Source organism: Dromaius novaehollandiae, chromosome 17, assembly GCF_036370855.1.
Source record: "Dromaius novaehollandiae isolate bDroNov1 chromosome 17, bDroNov1.hap1, whole genome shotgun sequence".
Taxonomy (NCBI): Eukaryota; Metazoa; Chordata; class Aves; order Casuariiformes; family Dromaiidae; genus Dromaius; species Dromaius novaehollandiae.
In genome coordinates this window covers 13,460,262-13,475,120 of record NC_088114.1, presented here as the reverse complement: position 1 = coordinate 13,475,120, position 14,859 = coordinate 13,460,262, and the positions used below count along the sequence as shown (strand labels likewise).

General features: G+C 36.8%; 1 protein-coding gene across 8 annotated transcripts in view; it reads right to left on the bottom strand.

The window, feature by feature from the left end:
- CIT (citron rho-interacting serine/threonine kinase) overlaps positions 1 to 14,859 on the bottom strand; it is a 74,847-nt gene that overhangs the window by 21,491 nt on the left and 38,497 nt on the right. For 7 of the 8 annotated variants that reach the window (XM_026119024.2, XM_026119027.2, XM_026119030.2 and 4 more), the window contains exons 22-25: positions 12,140 to 12,314; positions 10,499 to 10,696; positions 8,189 to 8,242; positions 117 to 314 (exon numbers count right to left, since the gene is read on the bottom strand). In XM_026119024.2, coding sequence (XP_025974809.2) covers positions 117 to 314; positions 8,189 to 8,242; positions 10,499 to 10,696; positions 12,140 to 12,314 — 625 coding nt within the window. The remainder of the gene's footprint in view (positions 1 to 116; positions 315 to 8,188; positions 8,243 to 10,498; positions 10,697 to 12,139; positions 12,315 to 14,859) is intronic. The other variant, XM_026119031.2, reaches the window with a different exon arrangement.

Sequence of the window (14,859 nt, the reverse complement as noted above, 5' to 3'; positions counted from 1 at the left end):
TCATTCCAGATTTAAAAGAATTTAAAAGAATTTAGAGATACAAAAGAATTTTTAGCCTTTCTGAAAATTGGCTAACTATCTTGAAGAAATTGTGATCCAGAAATATAAAGCCTTACTTGTTTCTGACTGGTGAGCTGCATCTCTCTCTCAGTGATTTCTCGACGGAGATGGTCAACCTCACTTCGCAACTGGACAACTTCGTCGTTGGCCCCTGAAGCCTCATCAAGTTGTTTGGACAGGAAGAAATTCTGATTGTTCAGTTCTGCGTTGTCTTCACTGAGCTGGTTCAGCTGCTCTTCCAAATCCGTAATCACCTAAAAGCAAAAATAGATTAGATTACATGTCAGTGAGTACTGTTTCTTGAAAAAGCGTTCTCTTCTCCCAGAACCATTTATTGCCAAACAAGTAGATAACTTGGCATTCCCTTTTCTTTTTTCAAATTTAAATACAAGCAATATTGTAATTGCAGATTTCATGCACAGGAGTGTATTTTCAGTAGGAATAGAGTTCTGTTTCTTAAAGAAAATAGCCTGAATTTTTATTAATTTGATTTAGCGTGTAAATGTGCTGCAATCACTATTATTTGACAGAGAACTGTCACATCTAAAGCATTGGATTGGGAGTCAGGAGTTCTGGTTGCATTCTCAGATCCGCTGCAGACTTACAGTGTACCTTTGCCGACACACTATCTTTCTTGCCTCAATTTCCCCTTAAGTGAAATGAGGCTAATACTTCTCACAGAGATTTTTAAAGTGTGATGTTTAAGAAAAATGGATAAGGGGTGCTGCTGTAGTGGAGGCAGTATAATCTGAAGTCTGCCTAGCAATTGTTTAAATTACTCTAAGTAACACTGTACGTAGCCAGAAAAAGCAGAAAAATTTTAAGAAATATATTCTATCAAGGCAACAGCATTGTGGATGGCAGCATGAGACATATGAAGAAAGAAAGTCTGGCAGCACGACAAACTAACAGAAAATCAGTGAAAAGCAAAAATTCAACAAGGGCAATAGCCTTGCTTTTAATGAAGTGGAAACATCCACTTGTTAAATCAGAATAGCATTATACTATACACTTTAAATGAAGTTCCCCTTCGATGTAAAGAAAAATATGAACAATAGTGGGCTGTTTTCATGTTCCCTTTTAATTTTTAGGAATGAAAGCCCATGAACACTGGATGGATGAATACCTGCAACCTCCTCCTATTTCAAAAGCAATGTCATGACAACAGGAGAGAGAGAGAGAGAGAAACTTCAACATAATCTTTAAAACAGCTTAATAATAAGAATTTCAGAAACTGGAAGTTCTATAAAATTCACATTCAACTATTACAGGTATGTTCAAGAGGCATTTTTGCCTAATATCTCAAAGTAAAGTGAATAATGCACTTCAATAAATGGGAAAAATTAAAATCCCCAGAACATAGTGGGCCACACATTCAATTTTAAATGTTCTGGTTTCCTTTTCAAGCCAAAGACTTAAATATCTAACACAGTAGAACATGCAGCTCTTCTCAGCTATCTGGAAAGATGACAACCATTTCTTTTTGAAGAGCCTGGAAGGCAAGTATTGGCAGCCTTCTACCATGCCTCTCCTCAATCTAAATTAACAGCATTTGATTTTTAAACTGTTGGCAGAAAAAGTCCAACTGAAATTACTCCCTACTGGGTGAAGGGGAGTTCTCGCTACCCATATGTTTAGGGTCAACTCAAAGTGATTCATACTCTACAACAAAACATTCCTGGTGACAATCTGGTAGTGTAGTTGTTTCTTGAACATTCTTACTGCTGTATTCAAAATATGCATTTTTTTCTGTATTTTACATATCAAGTTCTCGAAGAACTCAGACTGCATCATAAAAATGTGTTAGTGCCTACACTGTTGTTGGGATAAGAACTTAGAAATGTATCGAAACAAACAAAAAGGAAAAAAAGAACATTTCATTTTTTACAGTGTTTTACCTACCATTTTTACAAGTGACATCAGAGATTTCTATTAACTGCCAGATCAGAAAACCCTCTCCTCTTCCTCTAGTATTTTTTTTTTAATTTTACATTTGACCACACCATTTATCTGGGCAGTTTTAAGGAATCTGTTATACAACTATGGTTTCGTCCACTTACATTTTACAAATCAATGCAAATACTCTGTATAAAAATTATTAAACTATTTTTGAAATATAAGAAAGCAGAGATGGGGAAAAAATTCACAAAATTGCTTAGGTGATGTGCAGAGTTAATACTTGCAGCTAATTAATTGATTTTTTAAAAATGGCTATATTTCAAGTTGATTTTATCCCTTTAGAGTTGGAAGTTAAGCTCCTATTCTCTTTTATTCTGCACTCTGAACATAACCAAAGTTAAATCAAACCACTTAAAATTTCACTATTACATTTTACATTGTACAGTATTTCTGGAAAGCTTAAGGCAAAAAACAAGGTAGTTAAGAAAGAAGGGTTCCAAAAGAAGAAATGATGTGATCTCATTTCTTGCATATTTTCCTAACGTTATATTAGTTGACAATTCCAAAATGGCTTGAGTCAAATTCCAAATATATTATAATCTAATTTTTTTTCTTTCTTTCTTTTTTTTTTTTTAAAGAGAAAATTAGTTCTTTTCCGTACAGTTTTCCTTTTCTCATGGGGAAAGAGGAACATGTTGACGTACTCAATTTTTAAAAGCAATATGCAGATATATTATGACCTCAATAGGGTGTCAGAGTTTATAAATACTATAAAGCCTACATAGTAGTGGGAAACAGTACCATAGGAAAACGGAACCAGTTGCGGTATAAATGGCTGTCCTGGAAACCAAGTAGAAAGAAAACATGTAGAGATCAGGAAAACCATTTGGCGGGAAACGTCCTAGGCTACACAACCTATGCAGAATCCTGTACCTGAAAAGAGTTAATAGTTTTGGGGTTGGTTAGTTTTCTTTTATTAAGGAAATCCCCAGGCAAAAAAAAAAAAAAGTATGCTGGAGTTAAATTTGTAAGTATACTAAAGAAAAACCTATAAGAAAACACTGTTATGCCCTTTTGAAACACAAAATATCAGAAAAATCTTCAAATTTTAAGTTAATAAAACAGCCAAACACTTGAAAACTTGGAAAGGCACTTCCAGGCCATCCAGGTAGCCTTATCCGTGCCACTGTCACATCACTCCCAGAGCAACTGAAATTTTCTCCCCCAACTATGTACAACTTTATCACAACAAGTTCTGAAAATTGAGATACAACCTCACTGGACCATCTTAATCTTGTCGGACTGTTCATTATGTGCCACGTCTAAGCACACAACTTATCTTTACACTGATACAGAGCGGTATCTTGTTTTTAAATACTATACTGAGTAACCCGAGCATAACAACTCTTCAGCAAAAGATATTCAGCACAATTCCCTCCCCATAGCTCACAGTTTCACAGAAGCAAAGTGTCTCTATACTGCGAGATTTTTGCAGATTCACAGCTGTTATAGCTGGGCCTACAAACTTCTCCAGGCATGGATCACAAATCAAATATCAGAGCAATCAGGAGTTCAGGGCCGTGATGACATAAGGTACAAAATTTAATCCATATGCTCCATGTATCAAAAACCACAGGCAAAGTAATGGAAGAAAGAAAGAAAGGAAGCAATTTTAGAACACGACTAACTGCAGATTTCCAACTTCTCCATAACCTTATTCAGATCCTTCATCAAGATGCCTCAGTTCTCAGATGTCACCAACAAACATGCAGGAGAATGTAAAGACATAGGCAAAGTTAACTGTTTCAGGATGCTATCAGCAGCACGGTATTTGGGGTATAATGCAATTTTTAGTACAACCTTAATGCAAAACTTCCAGTTTGATGCACAGTTCCAGACCCACTTCCATCCCCATCCCGCCACCCTTCAACCCCACACTAATACTTACTAGAAAGCTAGCCATCAGAAATAAACAGGAAAAAAAGAAAAGCTATCTCACAGTCCCCAATTACTGTGAGGGGGAAGTGAGAGCAGGCACCAGCCTCACTTCATCGTAACCTATTCACATTTAGATCTGAGACCCTGAGCTTTTCCCATGGAGAGGACAGAATACCAAGCATCTTAAAGCAGCAGACAGGTATCAGTCTTGTATATCTATTTATATGATTGTTATATACCAATTAGCTCCTCACTTCCCTCCCTTTGCCATAGTCAGATGACTTCCGTGACTTGAAACATACTTTACACAGAGATCTCAGCCTCCAAAAAGTCTTCATGGCTTAGCTTGCGGGTGGGACATTGCTCTCATTAGTAGCTGCAGAGCAGTAGGACACTGAAAGGTCAGCATTCCTCTCCTTCCCACACCACCCTGTTATCCAAACTTAATCTCCGTTGTTCCTCCATCCTGGTCCCAAGCAGACGAGCTACCTCTTCCAACCATGAGCCTCATCCTCAAATGATGCTGACGACGATGTCCAGGAGAAAGGCACCATTAGACACAGCAACACCTCATCAATGCCCTAAAAAGTCTCTGACTTTTTGTCTGACTTTACAAAACTATAAAGCTCCATTTTAGCCTATAACTGACACCTACCATCACAATTTCCGTGAAATGAGAATCAGGGACAACCCTCCCCTCCCGACCAACAGCCAATATATATATTGTTACAAATTTAACTAAGCCATATAAAAGTTTTTGCCTGGGCATTAGCCTTATTACAGAAGACAAGATTGCTTTTCTCTGAAACATAATTTTTATAGCATCAAAGCACATAACTTATTTAGACATAATTTTTGAAACTCTCAAGACTACGCAAAGATTTATTCTTGTATGCCATCTTGTTGAGCTAGTGTGGAATCAGGACGTTAGACTGAAGTCAGCAGGACTTCATGCACGAGCAATGTTACACAGGCACCTAAAGGGCTTGCAGTTTTAATGCTTCAATATCCACTCTCATAGACAAGTGTTCATTAACACAAGCACAGAATCAGTGCCATAATGCTTAAGATAGCAGCACAAGATGATGGCAAAAGAATCTTGAGGGGCAGAGATAATTCTTCTTTTATTAGAGAAATCTTGAATAAATGGAAATGCAATATCCAACTAGTATATTAAGATTTTCTGGTCTCCTTGCTAGAATAAAAGTAATAGTGTGTACTTGAGGAAAAAAGAAAAACAGAAGATTCAGGTGATGGTTTTTTGGAATAGCAATAATATTTTACTAAGTTGAGTGTAACTTTATGGGATTGTTTTTCCTCTGAATTTCTATAGATGTTACTGCCTGCTTACTGAATGTTTTCTTTCTGAAGTGATTCTATCACTATTGAGATCAATCTACTTTTATTTTTTACTTCAAATACATTGATGATCCAACAATAAGACATTATTAAGAGCCAGTTGGAAACCACTGTCTGATAAAAATGTTTATCTTCCTGTTTAAGAAAATGCATTTTATTTCTAGAATTTTTTCTGATCGCCTACAAAATACCTTCAAATTTAAAAGTCAAATGGATCATATGGATTATAGTTTTGATAGAAGAATTCTTTAAATGCAGGGACACAGCCCTTCCTCCTCAACAGATTTGCTGGATGAGTTATCATTGTGGGAAGATTATGATAAGATATTGCTCTTGAAGTGTGTGTGTGTGTGTGTGTGTGTGTGTGTGTGTGTGGAGAGAATAGGTATTACAATTTACAACTTTTACTGTAATTATATATCCCATAATTTCTTCCACAATTGAAAGTCAGAGAAAGCAGAAGCTAACACTTTCTTTTTGACCCTGAGTAAAAGAAAGATGTCACGAGGTGACACAACTCAGAGCTATCAGAGCAACTGAATATGAATTCACAAACAAGGCAGAAATTAAGACCTACAATATACTATATAACAATGGTTGCTATGTATGAACCCCAAAATAGAACAAATTTAAAATGGACAAACAGCAGAATGTAATAAATGTCCACTTGGGTCAGAGGCCTCAGTAAAAGGAAAGACAGGAGGGCAATGAGGGTACAGAAAAACTAGACACACATTCAAAGTGTGACCCTCCTCTACATACAGAAACTGTGACCTTTGAGAAGTTAGCGAACCAGAAGAAATATTAAAGAAAATAGACAAATATTTTTATCTATCTTTCGAACACTAAGAAAAGTACTGAAGTAATTCAATATTTCATTAATATTTCTTTCTGTCTAATCTTATCTTCATTATTCTCCTGCTGTTTTGAACTAGTCAATAATATTAAATAAAAATTAATTCCATATCAAAGTCTGCCAGAACAGTTCAAGGAGCTTGTTTCATCTCAGAAAGGCTGTAGTTTGAAAACTTGCTACAGAGAATAAACCTACTCTTTATTACACTGCATAAGCAGGAGCACATTAGAATTACTCCATTGAAGTGTCATCTAATTTTAAAATGAACATAAGTTCTAATCATCTTCAAGTAGCATCACATGGTCACCAAAAGTGAAGCCTGCATCATTCTGGTTAGCGTTGTATAGAAACATGTAGTGAAGGCATCATAATAAACATTCCCTGATCCCTCATTGTCAATACAAGATTGTCCTGTCATTGCTTCAGGGTTCCTCAGTAAAGAGGATGGACAGCCAGAATCACTCAGAAGAAGAAAGTTTATATCCATGGTCAATTAAATTATACATGCATTCTCTTGGGCTGCACGGAGAGTGTATGATAAGCACGTATTATTCATTTAGGAACCATATAATTAATTTCTTATTGATGAGATGTCTGATGCATGAACCCACTTATCTCACTGAAGAGCCTATAACGCACAACACTTTCAGAAATCCTTTTCTGCAGAACCTTCAAAGCTCCCAACATTCTCACAATCCTATGGGTCACTCCTAACTGTTGGAGATTCATAGCTATGTTTACAAAGCCAAGGAGCTACCAGATAATGAATTACAACTTCTGAAAGGCAGCCTGTCATGAAGTAAAAAGAAGCTATAGATTTCCCACACGACTGGATTTTGCCTGCATGGAGAACACACAAGCATTTTCATAGAAAGCTGTCATTCTGAATGAAGGGTAAGACAAAACAAAGGAAAGAAAAGAAGATAGCTGTGGATGTAGGATACATGGCAACACATATGGAGCTAGAGGATCCATTTGAATAAGTGAAGAGAGTAAAATTTCTTTTGCAGAATTTATTTTAAAAGAAGGTTGACACTCTTTGGTAAGCTCTACTTCCTCATTTCTTCTCATCAATGTATTCTGTGAACAGAGTAGAATTGCCTTGCTTAATGCTAAAGAGCAAGTGAGGAAAACAGAACAACTCCTATCCTGAAGAGATATTTTTGAAGGACAAAATCTTGTATGTTAGATACTTGTTTAGTACCTGTCACTAATTCTGCAGCACGGAAAATCAATTTTGAGGAAATTGCTGGAAGTGGAAAAACAACCAAGATTGGGAGAAAAACCAGCAGTTAAGCCCTGCTTACAGGGTGGGGTAGAAGAAGCCTGGAGAGGTCTGCAACCAATGCTGATCCAGAGGACTGTGGCCCTTACGCAACAATTCTATAAATCACATCACTGGAAGACAGATGCTCTCCATCAAGCATCATAAATAAGTTTGGAGATAGTGTCAACTGGCAAGAATCCCCAGTGACAGACAACCCCTTGGACACCCATCCTAGATGGATGAAATGAATGCAGAAACATATCAAAAGATCTCAAGCGACAGAAGGTGCAAGTTAAGATCCTAAGTCCACTCCGCTCCTTGAGCAGATGACCACATGTCAGTGTATTATTTGACCCATAAAATTTCTCTTCTCTTCAAACAGTGTTAAAGTCCTCCTTAAAACCCAGAGGAGCATGAATGCTCTTCCGCTCTGGCCTAGATCTACAATGCAGCTCAGGATTTGGACAGGTAGATCTTTTCTTCTCCTTGTGAGCAGAAAAAATCTTTACCCACAACCATTTTTGCAGCTGCTACACCATTCTTATTAGCTGCACTGCAATGAGATATTTCAATTTACTTTCTTCTCCAAAAAGAAGAACAGTGTCAATTTCATAATCAGAATAAAACCTCTAAATTGAGGTTTACCTGAAGCCTAGAAGGAATCAAATCCAATCAATCTAACTCCTGCTAACTCCTTGAAGCCAGAAGTCTACATTAGGATCTGGTGTCATCAAGGAGTAAATGAGTAAATTGTTTGCTTTCTTATTCTTAATTTCAAAATAATTCAATGATCTGTATTTAATACTCACTGTGCAGCTATTACGAAGGGCTTCAAATTTACGCTGGATTTCATCTCTATGTGCCTAAAGGAGGTAAGAAGTTAATCATCAATTTTTCATACATTAGAATTAGAATCCAACAGCTGTTGCTAAACAAACTGCAGAACAGTCTACCAGCAAGCAAAGTTTGGAAGGCAGATGCTGCAGGCTATGAAAGCACTCTGTAGTGGCAAAGAACTGATTAGCAAAAGTCACATCCTACTTAATCAAAATGTACTCATGCTCCCAATTCTGAACTACTTTAGACCAATGTACAAACTCACAAACTGAATATGTAAAAGGTTCCATCTTAAATGGTCACCAGAAGACATATCAATTCAATGTTAAGTTTGTACATTCTTGACTTTTAAAATTATTTGAGTTCTTTTCACTTCCATATCCAGATTTGTATTTCATGTAAAATAAATACTGCATACAATTTAATGCTTGCAAAGAAAAACTACAATGAAACATTATGCAAGCTACCCCAAACAGCTCTGCCAATCTACCTGAATCCTGTCATAAAGTACCATTTAATCCTGAACCTCTCCAAGAATCAGTAATGAAACAGAATAATCAATTCTTTGGAAGACAGCATCCACAGTGTTGAAAAGTGCAAACACTTATTTCAAAGAATGCAGTATTGCATGCACCATTTTACTTCCTAATTTACAAGCAAAGCATGACAAAGCAAAAGTTCTTGTTTCAGCCTCATGGCCTCTCTCAAAATTCATTTAGACTGTCGAACTGATTTAACAAGTGTCTAATGTCATATGCTATCTCAGCCCTTAACAAATGAAAGGCTAGTGCACTAGCACATCCAGCCACCTTTCTTTATTCAGAACATTTTCCTTATAGCCAAGAGACTAAACAGGAAAAACTGTTTAGCAGACGTCAAATGCAAGAGCTGAAAAGTTATCTTACCACAACAGGCAATATGAAAAATAAAAAAGGTATATAAAAAAAAAAATCCAAAACAGAAATACCCCGAGCCCACTGAACCAGACCAAAATGATCTGGAGATGCTGTATCTTACTCCTACAAGAGCTGGTCCAAAAGCACTACCATTTTGCCAGAATAACTGAAGTAATAACTGAGTGAACACAGGTCATATACACTCATCTGTTTCATTGGTGGTGTAGGTAAAGATATCAAGCACATCACCATCCCGTTAGCAGTGATATCAGTTGTTATGCAAAGCTTTCAGCTGGGAGGGGACCATCTCAGTTTTGAGCAAAAAAGAAACTGATGTCACATATTACTCAGTTATTCTAAAGCATTGATGCTGCTGCTGTACTTTCGCAGCCGGTACCTGCTTTAGAACAACTCCGAGTGAACAGTTCTCCCTTCCACCTGTCCAACAGTATCAATACAATACAAGCACCTGTTTCAGCTGAGCCCATCATCCCTTCTAAAAAGGGATGCACTGGCAGAAATATTCAGAACAACAGTTCTTTCCGTCAGATGTCACTGGAGCTAGAGAATGCTGATTTTCCACACTTCAGCATGACAGGATTGGAAGGTCGTTGGAGATGGCTGCTTCAGTGAGGGTTAGCTGGCAGCCAAAGCAGCAGGTCATACACGTCTCTACTCCCTCCCCCCGCAGCCCTGGGAATCCATCATGAAGAAAATATTACTTAGAATCAAGCAGTTTGAAAGCATCTTTTTGTGCTCAAGAGACAGCGACCAGCAGCATATAATTTAGCATTCCCTTTACTGAGAGGAAAAAACAAGGGGGGAGTTTTAATTGACATTTTTTCTTTTATATTGTTCACACACCTAATGAGAGACTGCAAGATACACACGTGACAATTTTTTAATGAAATAAGTACCATAATAAAATTAGGGTGTTAACAACACAATTTTCCTGGGAATTTTGTTTCTTTCAAATAAGTATAAAGCAGGAAAAATTGACAGAAAGGAATCAAAACATTTATGATCACCAAGTACTTTCAAACTCATGAGAGATTATTTAAATAAGGAAATCAGAGAGTAAAATTCTTAACAATAACAATTACAGATGCAACTTTCACTCCATCATAAAGTAAAAACATTCTTGCAAAGAAACAATCAATTTTGGCACAAATGAATCACCACTAGGAAGCAGTCATATGGTTAAAGGTAACAAGATGAAATTTGACATTTTAGTCATTCCTGCCTATCAATAACAAGGCACAATTCATGTCCTGCTTTGAAAATTAAAAATTAAGTAGTATAAATCAATATTAACCTTATTACGAAACATGCACGTACATAACTCCATCTGTAGATATGGCTCATAGTACCAATTTTAGGGCTCACCGTGAGAGCTTGGATCTCTTCCTCTGCTTCAGCTGTAGTCTCCTCTAGTTCAGTTTTGGCTTCACGGAGCTGATTCTCCAGGGCTGTCCGTGCAGCCTGCAACCCAGTAATTTGAGATTCACGCTCCTGGAGTGTCAGCTGCAATTCTGTCAACTGCCTTTTCAGTTCCAACTTTTGTTCTTCATGCTCTAGACTAACCTGGACAAGGAAAAAGCAGCGTCCATATATGAGTTACTAATATAGAAACTGAGAAATTACAGGAAATGCAATCTCATTTCAAACCTTACTTTAGGATAACATGGCAATGTCTACCCCAAAATCACATCTTGACAGGTTGTTTAAGTCACCAAAAAGTCAAGGATGCAGCTTTGTCTACTGCCTAAAAACTACGGTTTGCTTTGAAAAAGGCCAAAAGAAATATGGCATTTTGAAATAAAAAGAAGGGTACAAGACTAGTTCCAGATATGGCACAAATATCACATATCAAATGTTAATACAAAAAGAATGCAAGTTGAAGTAGTTTGTGGTGATCTTCCCTAACTAAAATTTAAATCACTGTATCTGAGAATCTTTATGAATAAACATCAATACCAATCTCTATATCTATATCTATGTAAACATTATATACATTTTGCAATTTACTTTCCTATTTCATTTTCCCTTCAGACCATTTTTAAATAAACCAACCAGATCTCCTGACTCTAGGTTTATTTGAATGGCTTCTTTAGAAGATTTTTTTGAGGCAAATATCACCATGTTCAGGGATAAACATTTCACTTCCAGAAATGGATAAGAACTGAACAAGCACCAAAACAGATCTCAGTGCTCAAAATCAATTGCAAACCTTAGCACTTTCCTCGAGTTGTCTGCTATTGCATGTGAATCTGTCTGTTGTGTTGCAGATGCGGGACAAGTCTGCCAGAAACCTTATACTGGTCCCAAACAACTTCTGGTCAAATACGGACGTATGTTGGTCATCCAACCCCCTTAGCTAAAGATAAGATTTCAGTCTTAGCTCAAAACCAGTGGAGTGAGACTAGAGAAGGTAGAAGAAGATTTGAAGCGGATCCAAACTAGTTGATACAAAACTAAAAACAAAGAATGAACCACAGCTCATAAATCTTTCAAAATGCATATTTTCTATTACTGTTAGGTTTCCAGAAAACTTCTGAAAATCGTGCATGAAGCAGCACGTTTCCTATTTTCTTACAGCATTTTTGTTGTGTCCTTTGGCTTCTATTCTACAATAAAGTATAAACTGAATCTTTAAGTCTGCAGTCAAGCTGGTCATTGTACCTAACTATGCTTTTTTCTAACCCATAACCATTCTAGCTGGACAATATTATAAGGATACTGTACAAAAAAATGTAAATGTGATTCTAAGAAAGCTAGATAATCTGAGAGTTCAGATTTTGTTAGGTCTAAGAAAGACAAACCCTGAATACTTACTCTTAGCTCCTTCCAATAAGCAATCTTTTTTTAACTGCTGGGAAAAATAAAGAATCACTAGGCCAAAATAAAGTAATACACTTTAAAATACCAGTATTTATAGCACATAGAACTAGGACAACTTAATTCTAGTTCTCAAAATGTGGTAAATTCAAGTAAGTTTGTCTGGAGGGATTAAACCCAAGTTTTCACCTCTCGCAGCCTAGTCTCCAGCTCCAACAGGCGGTTCTTGTCAGTGTGGTCTTGGTGACTCATCTTTTCCAATTGTTCTTCTAATTTTCGATTCTGGGCCTCTAATTTCCCAGCTTGTGTTTCCAAGTAGAACTTCTGTTGCCTGAGCTCTGAAATCATTTCCTCTTGGGCTTTCCTGATAGAAGAAAAACGTAAGAGACAAACCCCCAAATGTCCTTAGAGTATGCCCTTTCACTGGGATTAAGTAGGAAATAATATACTACAAGTTTCCTGTTAAATAAAACAGTTGCACCCGAGTTAGCTCTTCATAGCCCAAATTCTACTCTCCAGTAAAGGAGAGAAAAAAAAAAATCAACTCTTTATTGCTGTCTGCAAAAGATTCATATACTAGTGGGTTCATCAACATACATGCCCAGAGCACCGAAATTTCATACATTTGCAAGTTGCACAGAAAAAAGAATTCTATACACCGTAATCTACAACAATGTCAAAGCTACAGTTCATGCTGTTCATTTCACCAATGCCTTGTTATATATTTTTTCGTATAGGAAGAAAAATGCTAAAAATAGCTGCTTTCACACAATATATTTCCATGAGATGAGAGCAACCCTAAGGCTTAGGATTTGGGGGGTTTTTTAGTAAGTTGTAACAAACCTAGGACAAGTTTTTAACTCTGTCTACACTGAAGCAAAGTTCTGTTGTCTCTGATCAAAGTCTTCATTTATAAAGTGAAAAAAATATTACTTGTGCTCGTAAGAATTTTGAGAGCTGGTAACACCTGCTAAAGGCAAGAATTAGTTATGACCATACGAATTTGAAATTGATACTTCCATTAAAACAATACATAAAGAAAGAAACTTTCTACATTATTTACAATTTCTAGAATCATGTTATCATTCATTTGAAAATTCTGCCTCATATAGTCCTTTCCACTTAGGAACCTCACAAAGCTCTACATATATTAATGAACTAATATTTTAAGCAGCTCACTGTGAGATAAGCTGTTATTAATCCTATCGCAGAAAAATTATGTGGGTTGCCCAAGATAGGAACACTTAACAAATAGAAAGACTTAACAAAACTAGAATAGAACCTAATCCTTCTAACTCACGTTTCTGTGCATCACACACAGAAGCTCCTTTTCTCTTTTTTTTTAAATTTACCTCAACAGATTATTGGCAGCCAGAACTATCAAATGGTGTTATTTCTCTTCCTACAGTTTACTGGGCTATCTGCTCAGGAACCTGGCAATCATTAGTTTCCTTAGGTACTAATGGGTAGCACTGTATTTCAGTATCTACTATGTATCAGAGTTTATCACTGCCTTTACTACAATTTTTCCAGTTCTCTCACACTGGCAAATGTCACTTTTTTCACAGTCCAAGAAATAAAAGAAACAGCACAATGAACATGGAATTTTATGTCATGAAAAAACTATACTGAAGTTTAACACAGCTCTCTGGAGAATGTTTATTTCTAGTTCTTGTAAGGATGCACTTCTTCAGCAAGCAGCATTTGCAAAATTCCAACAGAGCTGAGGTTTTACACTCAGTTCAGCACCAATACTGTGACACTAGGCCTTACATATGCTCCCCAGGGACAAGTTGAGACACTACTACTGTTTTCTTCAGACTGATGGCAACTTATGGCTTTTGCTTCCTCAACAGACTTCCTGGGTGATTAACTAGAGGTCATCTGGAGTATACGCAACGAGAGTATAAAGCAGCTCAGTAATTAGCTTTCTCACCTATTTCTGTGAATATTTTTGGCTGCTCAGGTTAAAAAAAACTCACCAAATATTTGAAATATAATGAAAATTGGTGCCATTACATGGCTGGAGGCATAATCACCACTGAAAAGGAAAACAAAGCAAAACAAAGCAACTCTGCCAAAATTCATCCTTGCTTGGCTCCATTCAGCATTATAGGTGGATCTGTCCAAGCACTGCCCACAGAGGCACTATCTAACGTTGCATCCAGCAGGTGACAGACACTATCTGCAGACAGCTGAACTCGATGAATCTTTTAACTTAATAACAGCATATGCTACGCTAGCCCTGTCTTGCACATCAAACAATCTGTGCTTTTTCCTATGCTTAAAGCAGGATGCCCTTAAGTCATTTAGGAAGGAAAAACATCTCTAAAGAGATACGGAATCTTAGCTAAAATACAAAGCAAAATAGAGTTCAGGCAGTCAGAAGGATCTGATATAGAAGGCCAAAAGGTCTAAGGTTTGCTCTGTGTTTAATAAACAAATATAATTCACCAGCAAAATAGTTGCTGATTGCACAGTGATTCAGGATGATGATAGATCTTGGCCAGCAGGATCCCCAAAACATGGAACTGACTATTACACTAAAGATAGGCTGAAACTGAGAAGCCAATAAAAATATATGCAAGTGCTATCTGGATTAGGAAGAAAACAAAAAGAATTGAAGCAGAATTACGAAGATGAAGCTGAGGTATCTTCTACTTCATTTTACTTATGCCCATTTCAGTAATAAACTGTCTCACACTTGCAATGAGCATCTCAAAAACTTGCAGGAAAACTCTTGGCTTAAAATCCAGTTTTCTCACTTGTCTTGCCACTCATCAGGACAGGAAGGAAAGTTTGTGAAGGAAAGGTTTTTAAAGTTTTCAATTTCAACATCAAGTAGCTGTCACAGGAACCAAAGGAAATACAAATCTATTAGCAATACACATGTTCGAAAAAGGAATATA